Here is a 14,952-nt window from a genome sequence, read left to right as displayed (position 1 = left end):
AATGTGCAGTCAAATTATTATATAGGATGGATAACAATAACAACTTAGTATTCCCTTTATGGAAAAACAGTCTGTGAGAGAGAAGTCGAAGTCCTTAAATAATCTAGTACCTTTATAAAAAAATGTTTTTATGGAATCCAGACCTTGAGATCAGTGCAGAAGGTCTGTCTCAGCTTTGGGTAAAATCAAACTGGCTCTGTAGGCAACTAGGTTCCTTAATAAGGCCTTCAAAAATAAGTGGAGTTCTATGGCCAAAAAAAAAAAAAATATGGGAAGTTCCTGATCCAAGTATATACCCATTTTAACAGTTTATAATGCATACTAGAAAATTCAAGGCTCTGAAAAATCCTGTAGTAGAGAATCCTGGTTTTTATCTTTCACTTCATTTTTCTAAATATTTCGACAATGGTACTCTATTTTCTCCAGTCTGGTATAAGCATTAAATGAGTTGTCACTGTTGTACAGAAAACAGTCATTTGTTCATTTGGTCCATATCCTGAGAGCTCACTTTGCTTCAGGCACTATGTCTGGTCCTGGAGAAACCACTATCTGACACTGCCCTGCCTCAGTGTGCTGCACACTGTTACAAATCACTGTACAGACCAACTTCCTAAATTGAAATGTATGATGTAACAAAAGGCTTTTGCTTCCATAGAACACATCCTGTCTGCAGGATCATTTATGGATATTAAAACGCAGTTTGCTCTTGAGGGATACCAGAAAAGGATAAATTTAATTTTAAGAATGAGGAAACAAAAGATTATTTGCCATAATACAGTGATTCAACAGAGTAACATTCTTCTTCTTAAACTTTATTGCAATATTTATGAAATAACATGAGATTAACATATTTTCTTTTTTTAATAATAAATTTATTTTTTATTGGTGTTCAATTTGCCAACATACAGAATAACACCCAGTGCTCATCCCGTCAAGTGCCCCCCTCAGTGCCCACCACCCAGTCACCCCCACCCCCCGCCCTCCTCCCCTTCCACTACCCCTAGTCCGTTTCCCAGAGTTAGGAGTCTATTTTTTTCAATATCCTCTAAGGTAAACACCATAGTTTGTAGAAAAATAAGGAAGCTGCAAGTAAATATGGAACTCATGAAAGCTTAGCAACAGAAATGACAAAACAGGTCCTAGAAAAATGTTAATTCCTAAATGATCATTCACATCCAAATATAAGAAGAATTTAGAGAATGGTTGATTCCTTCAAATAAGTGCCATTTATTGAGCTCTTTGCCATACTATAAAATTAGCTGATTTATGTGTATATTACACAGAATTATTTAATTCTTGCAGGAAATCTATGGGGAAGATATTCTAATCTCTATTTCATAATGAGAAAACTGAAGCTCCAAGAGTTAAGTATTTTTCCCAAGATCACATTACTCAGTTCTCTCTGAATTTAAAGCCTGTCTCCCCTTTCCTCTTGCCAGGCCCCCAAGATGGTTGGGGGATATTGTGTCTCCTATACCACCATCTCATCATGCTGTGCTTCCTCTTCTAATGTACAATAATAGAGAGGATATTGCCCCAGATAACAATAAATGGCTGATATTTAAGTAAAAGCTCTCAAAGCTTTGAAAGCTGTAACAGACTAGTAACAGTTGGAGCAGTGAGCATTAGAATCGAGGTTACAGAAACAAGATCAACAAACCTCAATTTCTTTCAGAAGTGTTCTGTAGTTTTTAGGCTATAGATCCTTTACCTCTTTGGTTAGGTTTATTCCTAGGTATCGTATGCTTTTGGGTGCAATTGTAAATGGGATTGACTCCTTAATTTCTCTTTCTTCAGTCTCATTGTTAGTGTAAACTACAGAACGCTTCTGAAAGAAATTGAGGAAGACACAAAGAGATGGAAAAATATTCCATGCTCATGGATTGGAAGAATTAATATTGTGAAATTGTCAATGTTACACTTAATGCAATCCCTATCAAAATATCATGGACTTTCTTCAGAGAGTTGGAACAAATCATCTTAAGATTTGTGTGGAATCAGAAAAGACCCCAAATAGCCAGGGGAATATTAAAAAAGAAAACCAGAGCTGGGGGCATCACATCACCAGATTTCAGGTTGTACTACAAAGCTGTGGTCATCAAGACAGTGTGGTACTGGCACAAAAACAGACACAGAGATCCATGGAACAGAACAGAGAATCCAGAAGTGGACCCTCAACTTTATGGTCAACTAATATTCGACAAAGCAGGAAAGACTATACACTGGAAAAAAAAAGTCCCTTCAATAAATGGTTCTGGGAAAATTGAACATCCACATGCAGAAGAATGAAACTAGGTCATTCTCTTATACCACACACAAAGATAAACTCAAAATGGATGAAAGATCTAAATGTGAGACAAGATTCCATCAAAATCCTAGAGGAGAACACAGGCAACAAACACCCTTTTTGAACTTGGCCACAGAAACTTCTTGCAAGATACATCCGTAAAGGTAAGAGAAACAAAAGCAAAAATGAATTATTGGGACTTAGTCAAGATAAAAATCTTCTGCATAGCAAAAGAAACAGTCAACAAAACTAAAAGACAACCTACAGAATGGGAGAAGATATTTGCAAATGACCTATCAGATAAAGGGCTAGTATCCAAGATCTATAAAGAACTTATTAAACTCAACAGCAAAGAAACAAACAATCCAATCATGAAATGGGCAAAAGACATGAAGAGAAATCTCACAGAGGAAGACACAGACATGGCCAACAAGCACATGAGAAAACGGTCCGCATCACTGGCCATCAGGGAAATAAAAATCAAAACCACAATGAGGAGGGGTTTTCAGGAAACATGGAAGCAGCGGCGACAGTTGGAATTTAAGCATTTTTTTGATGGTCTCTGGGTTCCCTGTGAGAGGAAAGGGGAGGATGCTGTTGGAACCATCTACCTCTTCAATGCCACTATCCTTCCCTCCTCCCTTACCCTCAGTACAAGATAGTACTACTAACTCTTCCCCACCCCCAATGTCTTACATCACTTCCCAAGAGATGAAGTGTATTCTTCACTGGTTTGCCAGTTGGTCAGGTCCCCAGTGTGAACGTTTCCTACAGGATCTGGTAGCTAAGGCAGTGCCAGGAAAATTACAGCCACTGCTGGAAGGGCTGGAGCAGCTTAGTATGTCCAGAGCAAACTGACCACCTTGTATCTTTGAGTGCCAGCTACGTCTTTGGGATCAGTGGTTTCGAGGTTGGGCTGAGCAGGAGTGCAATGAATTTGTCAGGCAGCTGGAGGTCAGTGAGCCAGACTTCGTGGCAAAGTTTTACCAAGCAGTGGCTGCTAAAGCTGGTAAAGACTGATGGACATTAAAATCAAAGAAGATAATCACAGCTGGTGGAGCCACAACTTTACTGTGAGAACTTCAAATGTGTCGCTTAAAGGTCTAGGGATGGTATTACAATCAGCTGATTGAACTTGTTGACTTGTACAGGCTTGATTATATCTTTGGAGGCAGGGAAGGGCAGAGGGACAGAGAGAATCTTAAGCGGGATCCATGCCCCACACTAAGCCTGATTTAAGCGGGCTTCATTTCACAATCCTGAGATCATGACCTGAGCCGAAATCAAGAGTTGGATGCTTAACCAACAGAGCCACCCACGTGCCCCAAGCCTTGGTTATTTCAATGTTAAAAGCCTATCAACTGGACTGCTCACATAAATGTTTTCCATCCAAGTAAATCCAGTCTGCCTCCTGGCTTGCTCCTTTCTACATATCAGACTCTGAAGAATTCCGTGGCTTCTTTTGCAAGTATAATGAGAGGGAACTCACATTATAACTCAAGCATAAAAAAAATAATAACCCAAGCATATTGCTGGCCCATGGGGCTTTTAAGTAGAGCTTTTCTACTCCAGAAGCAGGAGAGAAGGACAATAAAAGGTCATGTTTTTATAGTTTAACTGGATTAACATGGTTGGTTTCACTGCCCTTTCCAGATTCTGGCATAATTGTGTGACATGCCAACTATTAGCTTTCCTAGTGATGATTTTGTAAAATTATGAAAAAATCAGGAGAGGGAAACAATTAGTTACTCCTTCCACACTGATGTTTGTTTGAATCCAAATAGCAATGACTTCTAAAGTATATGTGATATTCTTAGAGCTGGTAATAGATTCCTATTCTGTAAGTTTGCTCTGTGATATGAAAACAAGTGACACTCTATAGGTTAAAGGGTTTATTTTTTGTATCAAAATAAAGAATCCCAGGAAAAAAAAACCCACAATGAGATACCACCTCACACCAGTGAGGATGGTGAAAATTAACAAGATGGGAAACAACAAATTTTGGAGAGGATGTGGAGAAAGGGGAACCCTCTTGCACTGTTGGTGGGAATTTGAACTGGTGCAGCCACTCTGGAAAACTGTGTGGAGGTTCCTCAAAGAGTTAAATAGATCTGGCCTACAACCTAGCAATTGCACTGCTGGGGATTTACCCCAAGATACAGATGCAGTGAAACACTGAAACACCTGCACCCCAATGTTTATAGCAGCAATGTCCACTGTGGAATGAGCCTCAGTGTCCATCGAAAGATGAATGGATAAAGAAGCTGCGGTCTATGTATACAATGGAATATTCCTCAGCCATTAGAAACGACAAATACCCACCATTTGCTTCAACGTGGATGGAACTGGAGGGTATTATGCTAAGTGAAATAAGTCAATCGGAGAAGGACAAATGTTATATGGTCTCATTCATTTGGGGAATATAAGAATTAGTGAAAGGGAATAAAGGGAAAGGAGAGAAAATGAGTGAAAATATCAGCGAGGGAGACAAAACATGAGAGACACCTAACTCTGGGAAACGAACAGGGGGTAGTGAAAGGGAGGTGGGCGGGGGGTTGGGGTGCCTGAGTGATGGGCACTGAGGGGGGCATTTGGCGGTATGAGCACGGGGTGTTATGCTATATGTTGGCAAATTGAACTCCAAAATAAAATTTAAAAAACAAACAAACAAACAAACCAAAATCAACAAACCAAGGTAAACATGAAAATATGTCTAGAACAAAGAAGGGCTTAAAAGATGCAAGATGAGATAAAGAGCTGGAGAGCAGAGCAGAAAGATCCAACCTACTTTAAAAAAAATAGGATTTCCTGGTTAAGACCCAATACAGAGCACAAAATCAAAAAAGATATAATGGTAGAAAACAAATATTTCGGGCAAAAAAATAAAAAAAGGTATGTGGAATGCATATTGCAGAAAAGAGAATATCACAAGCAGAGAAAAATCTAAGAGGTCTTGCGGTTAACATTTTCCTCTTTTACAAATGGGGAGAATAAAGACTAAAAAGAATAATTCATGAATCATATAATTAATGAAAGCAAGACTCAAAATGGAGGCTTCTGTATTGGTTTTCAGAGTTCTTGAATACCGTATCTTCCTGAGTTAAATTAAAACTCTGGAAGTAACTCAAAGATATAATATCATAAAATTTGCTGGTGGAAAAAAGCATCATATAGGTTCATCCTTCATGGCACTGCCTCATTTGCTTAGAAAAATTATTTAGGTCCTTGGATAAGGTGCCTTTGAGAGCCAACCTCTTTGCCATGTCTAATGCTGAAGAGAGAACAATTGTACCCTATAGACTTTCCATTTCCCAAGTTAGATTGAACACGTAGAATGCTTGAAATCCTGTATGACTGGAATAGCCAAGACATGGATGAGAGCTCCACATGCAATGAGGAAAGCTCAACATGAACATTTTGAAAGCAGGAGTCATGGGAATGAGTCATGATCTTGACCTGGATAGTAAATGGCAACTAGGCTAATAGCAATTTCGCACAGAATCTAGTATGCTGTGGTGCCACAGAATTTCTCTAACTTTTGTCCAAGATTTGATATGATAAATACTACTCTCTACTTACAGTTATTAGCAGAGTTGGTGGGATCTTTCATGAAGAAATGACGTGGACCCAGAAATGGGCAGTGTCGTAGAAATGGCTGCGTAACGCACCTGAAGGTTGAGTTCAGCTGTAATTCCTGACATTGGAATCTGTGAAATTCCCAAATCCTCTTAATAAAATACCTTTTACTTAGGCTATTTTGGATGGATCTATTTTTCTTTTCCTTTTTTTGGCAGTCAGATTCCTAAGACAATGCCAAACTTCCCTGTACCTTTGTAGCAATCTATTAAGTTATGCAGGTAAGCATAATCAAGATGTTGTTAGCAAAGGAGAAAGTTTTCAGTATAATTTGAACCAAAATATTATTTTAAAAGTGCATGATGATCAGTACTAACGATTTGTGCTGACAAGAGACGCCTGTTGGCCAGTTCCATTGCTTCAATGTTAAGGGTCTCATCTATTTCCCTGTTACAGTCTAGACATTTCACCTTTTGATGTTCTGTTGTGTCTTCTTGACTCAACTAGGGTGAAACAGAAATAAAAGCAAAACAAAACACACGAATATTAACCTATTTTTTAGCATAACCCTCAAGTAATTCGTGTAAAAATTTGGTTTGAAAAATGATAGAAAATCTTCTAGATACAGAAAAAGTGTTCAGGTGAGTTTCCTCATCATTTCACAGTTATCTAGCAGGTAAAATAATTGCTAGTGTTGAGGGAAGAGACTTGTATTTTTACCTTTACATGGTGTCTCTGACAATTTATAAAAGCTACCATATATGGGATCCCACTTTAAACCAATGGTCCTGAAAGTGTGGTCCCCAGCAGCCTCAGCATCACCTGGAAATTGTTAGAGATGTGCATTCTCAGACCCCAACTCAGACCTGCTGAATCAGAGACTCTGGGACAGAGGGCAGCAATCTGTGTTTTGTACAAACCCATTCCATGATCCTTGTTGCCACTAAAATTTGACAATCACTGCCTTAACCTAATAACTTAAGGTAAAGTAGAAAGTGAACTTAGCATTGAGAGATGGGGATTATGGATAAATTCCTTAACAGATGAAAAAAGCTGAAGTTTAGAGAAAATAAAAGATTTGCTCAAGATCCCAAAGCTATTTATTAAGTTTACAAAGCTAGGACACGAACCCAGATTTTCTGAATCCAAATCCAATCTATTAAGCAATCTATTTGTAACACCATAATATCTCCCATGTTTGATCATCTGTCTTCCGAAACAGATCAAGTATCAGAGTGAGGGCCTCAATCTTGATTTTGCACTAGAATCAGCTGGGTAAATGGAACAAAAATATATATGCCTGGGACGACCTCAGACTATCTGCATTAGAATCTCCTGATTGGGGACTGGGGAATAAAGTCATATTTTAATAAGCTTTCTAGGTTGGCAAAAGGCCACAGTCAGCAATTGGGAGCTACTATAGAAAATAATTGGATTTGACTTGGTACTTGTCATATCCAGAAATCCTGGCAGTATTCCTGTAGGCATAGGGCTTGGTTCCGAGTCCCCATCTGGAGCTTCAAGCACTGGTTAGTGGGCATAAAGTGGATTTGGGGGAATCCTATTTTATAGAAACCAATTTTCATATGTCTCCATTCCTAGAAGTTGATTCCTCATATTGTATGATGCAGCAAAACATTGCAAAAACTGCAACATACAGTATGCATTGAAATATTATTATATTGAGGGCGCCTGGGTGGCTCAGTCCTGAGATGGAGTCTGGGGGTCAAGGCTGGGCTCTTAGCTCAGTGGGGAGCCTGCTTCTCCCTCTCCCTCTGCCTGCTGCTCCCTGCTGCTTGTGCTCTGTCTCTCTCTCTCTCTCTCAAATACATAAATAAAACCTTAAAAACAACAACAAAATTACATTGAAAACTGGACCTAACGTAGGAGATAGCAAAGAAGCAGTGGCATTTGAGAAAATTCCAGAACAGCTTCTATTATTTTTCTTTATGGCAGCTATGAGATGACTGGGGAGTTACATGCCCTTCAATGAATAAGAAGTCTGACCTCAGAGTTTCTAGAGTATATCACAGAAGCAGGAGGTGACATCTCATGATACTGGCTTTGAATTCTATTTCATATCAAAATATAATATTAATCCTAAGTGAGGGGCTAGCAAGTGCTTGGCATATATACTAGTATAAACAAATGCTAAATAAACACTGAACAAAAGCACCTGTCCACTGTCAATCTGCTAAAAAAAACAGCCTTTATCTAAGGCTCACTCTCCTCTCTTATGACATCTTTTATAGGGAGCTCCAATGCATTGCTCCTTCTTTTGAATTTACACTAAGATTCCCTCCTTGCTGTTATGACAGTGGGTTACCGATACAACTTCTCTGTCAATTACAAGTATTAGAAATTTTGAATTAATATTTATAACATTTAGACTTACTTGAGGTAAGTGATATCCACTTTGAAGGAGTAAATAAAAGATATGACTTGCTTACCGCATATGGGTTTTGAAGTCTAATTGCCTTCTCAACCATATTCCAATCTGCATTAGCAAGATCTTTGTCAAATTTGAGTGCAGAGGCTGCAGATTTGGTTAGCTCTTGAAAGTGTTGAAATGTACAGTGAAGTGATTTATATTTTGTTGACGTGACATCACGAAGACCTTTGGTACGAAGAGTGTGTTTTATCAATAATAAAGACACCACCATTTTGATATGGATTATAAAGTTTCCCTTTGTTCTTACTGCCACCAAGTATGTTTTATTTAAGTTAGAGACTCAGCATAAATTGTTTAATAATAGAAACATTAACAATTTCAAGCTTTTCTATTTTCATACTCCTCAAAAAGGCCGAGGTACATAAAAATAACAGTAATAGTTAATATTTATTGAGTGTTTATTTTTTTTTAAGATTTTTGTACAAAGCCTGTGATTTTATTTTATTTTTTTTTAATTTTATTTATTTATGATAGTCACACAGTGAGAGAGAGAAAGAGAGGCAGAGACATAGGCAGAGGGAGAAGCAGGCTCCATGCACCGAGAGCCCGACGTGGGATTTGATCCCGGGTCTCCAGGATCGCACCCTGGGCCAAAGGCAGGCGCCAAACCGCTGCACCACCCAGGGATCCCTGAGTGTTTACAATATGCTGAGAAATCACATCTCAGCACCTTGCATCTTGAACATATTAAGTCTTTCATTACTTTACCCATCTTTTAAAAGACCCTTTTCCCAGTTTGATAGATGAGGAGACAGAAGAATAGAGGTTTGATGATTAATTTTATGTGTCAACTTGACTGGGCTACATGATACCCAGATATTTGGTAACATTATTCTAGGTGTGTTTGTGAAGGGGTTTCTGGATAAGAATAACATTTAAATGGGCAGACTGGGTAAAACAGATTGCTCTCCTCGTCGTGGGCAACCCTCATCCAAACCACTCTCTCTGCCTCGTGGTCTTTGAGTTGGGACATCAGTCCTCTCCTGCCTTTGCATTTGGACAGGAACTTACACTTTTGACTTTCCTGGTTCTCAGACTTCTGGACTATAGATCTTGGGACTTCTCAGCTTCCATAATCACATAAGCTGATTTCTTATAATAATGTCATATATATACATACATACACAGAGTAGATGATACATAAATATATAGGAGATATCCATGGAGGAGATATATATCTGTGTATATTTATACTTCTTACATATACATCCCTGGTATTTGTATCCCCTATATATATATATATGTATAAATATACAGAATGCATGTAGGATACATATGTAGGAGGTATTGATATAGATATATGCATATACATATCCTATCTAAATGTAATACTGTGTATATATATATGATAAATATATAAAATATATATTTATCTCCAGATCTCATTAAGGTTTGAAAGACTCTTTGTATCAGACACAAATTTCTTTTTATGAGCCATAGAAGCTTCCTTGGAAAGCAATAATGTTCAGTGAGCAAATTTTCTCTGCTCTCAGTGCAAGTAAACAAATGCTCCATAATAAGAATTTTAAGCTTATTTAGCTACTAAGTAGAACAAATGATACTCTTTGTGAAACCTCCCCTCTTTAATCTTTTCTTCCCAATTTACTATGTTAAAGCTCAGAGAATTTGAAAAAAAAAAAGAAAAAAGATTTTTTGCAAATACAAGGAATGAAGGTAGATTGGGGCATGCAATGTCATCCATAAAGATGAAGTCTCAGATTGATTAAAAGTGGCATTAGGATGAAAGCTCTGTGTAAAAGAAAGGGTGATAGAGCAGTTGGGAGTATAATGAATTAAAAGCGTCAGGGCTGGGCAGCCCAGGTGGCTCAGCGGTTTAGCGCTGCCTTCAGCCCAGGGCGTGATTCTGGGGTCCCAGGATCAAGTCCCACGTCGGGCTCCCTGCATGGAGCTTGCTTCTCCCTCTGCCTGTGCCTCTGCCTCTCTCTCTCTGTCTCTCATGAATAAATAAAATCTTAAAAAAAACAAAACATGAGGACCATTTGCTTTTAGTTCCTCAACTGCCATTACCTTGTTGCATGATCTTGAGGAGGAACTTTTTACTCTCTAGATCTCCATTTTTCCCTTCTTAACAAGTAGAGGATGAAAACAGGCATATTGCACAATCCAACTGCCTCCTACAACTGCTATTTCTGTTTCTATGCTCCTCATACCCAGCAATCAGTTATCCACAGAACTAGATTTAACCATATAATTATACTTACTTGCTTAAAACTGGTCAAGGAACTCTTTTTGCCCTTAGAATAAAAATCTTAACATCCAAGGCCTTTCACTACGTAATTCCTTCCTACCTCTCCATCTGTACATTCTCCCCTACCTGCCTTGTTCCCAAAAGGTCAGACTCTCTTTCCTTAAACACATTCAGCTTCTAGCTTCCTCAGGAACCTAGCACTCATTTTATTTTCTATCTTATTTATGTTTGATTTGTTTACTTTGATGCACACAAGACCATAATGCATCATTGTCAGTTAGAATAGTGCCTGGCAGATAGGAGGCTTTCAATAAAAGTTTGTTGAATAATTAAATAAACTTATTGTATTATTTATTTAAATTAGACCAATGTACACAAGTATCTTTTTATACAAGGTTATTGGCCTATACTGTTCATATACTTTTATACAGAGATCCAATTTTCTCTTCAATTAGATATACTGTTGATTTTTATTTATGCAGATGCTTTCTTCATCATTAGTAATTCTTTAGCATATTTAGAATGTCTGTTTCTTCACTCAGTGTTAGTAATTAGTAGGGCTTACCTAATTTACTAACTGCAATTGGCAAAATAAATCTATTGACAATTAACGTAACTAAGCATACTGAAACTCCATGAAATAGTATCTAGAATAGAAAGAAAAATACAAAGTAAGTATTCATGACAATTTCTTATAACATATTCTATATTTAAATTAAGCTAAATTGTATAAAGTCAAAAAGTCCTCATAGTAGGAGAGAATTTGAACATCAGGCATGTTAAAGTGCTCTGGGGATTCTCTATTTTCCTGCATATGTTTTATCCAACTTTTTGGAACCAAATCAAAACTCAGGAAACATGATTTGACAAGTAAACATATATTTATAGAGACACTGGAAAAAAAAAGGCTTGTCCTTAAATTCCATTGCTATACTTCTTAGATCTTGGGAATATGCCTGTACTTTATCAATTCTTATTCACTATACACACCACCGTGTGCATAGCCATTCTGTGTTCGACATTACCATCCATAGCAAATAATTCTCATCTGAAAAAAGAGAATCAATCAGCGTTCTTGATAGGTTGGCTTCACCTCATATTTTGCCTCTCTGCATCCCTTTATTGTCAGGAAGGAGGAGCAATTATGTCTTTGGTGCCACTTGATTCTTTTTTTTCCTACTTGTATTCCAAGTTGAAACAATACTTTTCAATCTGAGACTGCACACTTCTATTGATTTACATAGCTCCAACTTCTAGAATTTATGTTATACCCTTAGCCAGTCCTCTGTTTTTTGGCTACAGATGGAGGTTAGAGACAGATCATGAAACCACAACAGAAGCCTTCTAGGCTGCACATTAGAATCATTGGGAAACTTTAACATAATGGTGCCCAGGATGCTCCCACTGAATATTCTGATTTACTCAAGGGTGGAGCCCAAGCATTAGTAATTAGAAAAACCGAGGTATAATGTACATACTTGAAATGCACTTGTGTTCCCTTTGATAAATTTTTGACATTGCATACATTCACATAACCCTCAACCCCATCGAGAAGTACAATATTTTTATATTCCCCCACAACATCTCAAGTACCCCTTCACAATCAATCCTGTACCCCACGAGAGGCAACTACAGTTCTGATTTCTATGTCTATAGATAAGAACTGCCAATTCTAAAACCTTCGAGTAAATTGAACATTGTTTCCCATTGTGGTTTTAGTTTGCATTTTCCTAAAGTAACGATGTCGAACATTTTTAGTGTACTTAGTGTTATATATCCTTCCTTGTGAAGTGTCTGTTCAATTCTTATGCCTATTTTAAAAATTAGATTGTTTTTCCTTTATTATAAAATTGTAGAAAATTTGAAGAATATATTCAGGTGCTTCATATATTTTAACTAGTTTAATAGTTGTTTACTATAGGAAATAATTCTGATACCCATTATTTATTATGGCCAGCGTCAGAATTCCACAGGCATCGGTAATTTGCTGTAAGTTCCTGAAGCATTCTGGTGCATTCAAAGTTGAGAACCACCAAATTAGGTAATAGTAATACGAGCTAACATCTCTATAGGAAGCACAGAGCACAATATATGAGGCGTATTTAATCATCACTACAATTCTATGAAGTAAATACCAATATTGTCCAATTACATGGGTGGGAAACTCAGGTACTGTCACTCACCCAAGGTCATTTAACTTGGGAGTTGTGGAGACAAGATTAACTCATTTTCAACCTTTTCCTGTAGTGCTGCTTCATAAGTATTAAAAAGTTAGCTGTAGGATTCAGCCAACTTCAGCCAAGTTAAACTAAGGAAGAAGTGCAACTTCCTTCTCAACTAATTACTACTAGTGAGGGCATTTCATTACAAGATTTTATTTGCTAGAGTTTTATCTCAAATCAGGTCTACATGGCATCATTATCCTCATCACTATAGCTCATATTTCTTATACATTCACATTACATGCTAAACAATGTGTTAAGCATTTTATGTACGTTTTCTATTTCTCATCATAAGCCTTTAAGATTGTGGTGTGCCAGAACTGGCTTTTGGCAGTTCAAGAGAGCTGATCATTAAATTTTCAGGAAGTTATTGAGTTGACTGTTATTCTGTTAGAGCAATTAGGCAACACCAATTGGCAAATGCTATGAATTAGGGCTCCCTTTGACCCCTAATAAAGTTACTTATTAAACATTTTCTAGCACGCCCTTTTGAAATGAGGAAACTGACGTGTGATGGGATGAGAGTTAAATAACTTGCTGATGGCCACACAGCAAATAGCAGTCAACTAGAAATTCAGAATCCAGATCCATGTGCAGTGTCTACCATTACACTGGTCAGGATGTGTGGTGCTGAATCAACCTTGTTATTCAGGCATGTGGAGATAGTTAAAAAGAAGGGGTAGATCATGTAATATCACTTTGGTTTTAAAGCAGTGTTTAATTGTTCAATGATTACGCTATTATCCAGTTGAACATGCAATGATTCCCTTGCTGTCCTTCCCTTTACATTTGGAGTTTTTGTGTAAAAAAAAAAAACCCACAATGGAAGTGTTAGATGCATTGTGATATCTGCACAGGAAATTTCTTGCAAAGCTCCTTGTAATGTTCTTACCTGGAGATGACAAGGAGGGAGAGTTATACCCAACTGTGTTCCGTTAGGCAGAATTGGGGGCTAGTATCAGTGAGGAGGCAACTTCACTTGACAATTAAAATGTTCTGGTTCCTAGCATTACAAAATGTCACTGCACAAAATTACAGAAAGAAATAGCCAATCATAAGCAGTTTCTGCTTTTCTTGAGTGGGTATTAGGAGTAAGTAAAAAAAACCCACTTATTGAGTTCGTACCCTGTATTAGGTACTATTTTATTTATTTGTTTGTTTGGCACAGCGAGAGAACACAAAATGAAGGCAGAGGGAGAGAAAGAGAGAGAGAATCTCAAGCAGACTCCTTGCCCAGCATGGAGCCCAATGCAAGGCTCCATCTCATGACCCTGAAATCATGATCTGAGCCCAAACCAAGATTTTGATGCTTAACTGATCGAGCTGTCCAGGTGCTGTAATCAGGTACTATTTTAAATTATTTATAAATTTTAACTCCTTTAACCTTCATAATAAACTTATTTTAAGAGTGTAATGAAAAGGAATGCCTGGGTGTCTCAGTTGGTTAAGTGTCTGCCTTCTACTCAGATCATGATCCCAGGTCCTGGGATTGAGTCCCATGTTGGATTCTCTCTTCACCAGGGAGTCTGATTTGCCCTCTCCTTCTGCCACTCACCCTGCTTGTGCTCTCTTGCTAGTGCTCTCTCCAGCATGTTCTCTCTCTTTCTCAAAGAAACAAAAAAAAAAATCTTTTTTAAGAAAAAAGAAGCCAGAAAAGATAAACCCAAATGATTCAATCAAGTGATAGGTAAGAGAAGGAATGGGTGTGTTCATCTCTCTTTTCTTATTTGACGTGGTTTTATTGCTCTTGTAATGAAAAATATGATTGCAATATAAGGAAAGGATTTAGGAATCCCTTGAGCCTCCAGGAAGAGAAAAAGTTGTCAGTTGTTTTTCTTCTCTCCAGTCATGCCATCATAGCTAAATCTCTCCCACAGTCCAAGTAGGGTTGAGCTACCTCACGACAAAAACATATTTTAGTACACGGTAATAGTATTCATTAAATGTTCAAATAAAATAATTAATTTATCTTTACTTGAGATTTTTCCCTCTCAGAGCCAAAAGAAAGGTCAGAGTAGGCAAGCAGAAGAGCCATGTTTATATTAGGTGTTCCTTTCATTTCACTCCAGACCATTATGAATGCCCAGCGCCAGCTGAACCCATGCCCAAATCGAGACAGAAGAGGGCTCAATAATAGAAAGACCAGGAGTCTAAAAGACAAAAGAGATTTTAAAATGTATTCTTGCCATAGACATTTTTTTTCCAT

The 14,952-nt window shown here is 37.7% G+C and overlaps 1 protein-coding gene and 1 pseudogene across 1 annotated transcript in view; one reads left to right on the top strand and one right to left on the bottom strand.

Annotated features, from left to right (window-relative positions):
• SLC9C1 (solute carrier family 9 member C1) overlaps window positions 1-14,952 on the bottom strand; it is a 75,689-nt gene that overhangs the window by 37,971 nt on the left and 22,766 nt on the right. The window contains 4 exon segments of the mRNA XM_055316027.1: window positions 6,241-6,366; window positions 8,314-8,480; window positions 11,090-11,171; window positions 14,722-14,896. Of these exon segments, the coding sequence (XP_055172002.1) occupies window positions 6,241-6,366; window positions 8,314-8,480; window positions 11,090-11,171; window positions 14,722-14,896 (550 nt within the window).
• On the top strand, window positions 2,879-3,307 carry LOC129503891 (uncharacterized protein C14orf119 homolog; annotated as a pseudogene).

This window comes from Nyctereutes procyonoides, unplaced genomic scaffold (genome assembly GCF_905146905.1).
Source record: "Nyctereutes procyonoides isolate TBG_1078 unplaced genomic scaffold, NYPRO_anot_genome, whole genome shotgun sequence".
Taxonomy (NCBI): Eukaryota; Metazoa; Chordata; class Mammalia; order Carnivora; family Canidae; genus Nyctereutes; species Nyctereutes procyonoides.
This window is presented reverse-complemented; position numbering and strand designations above follow the sequence as displayed.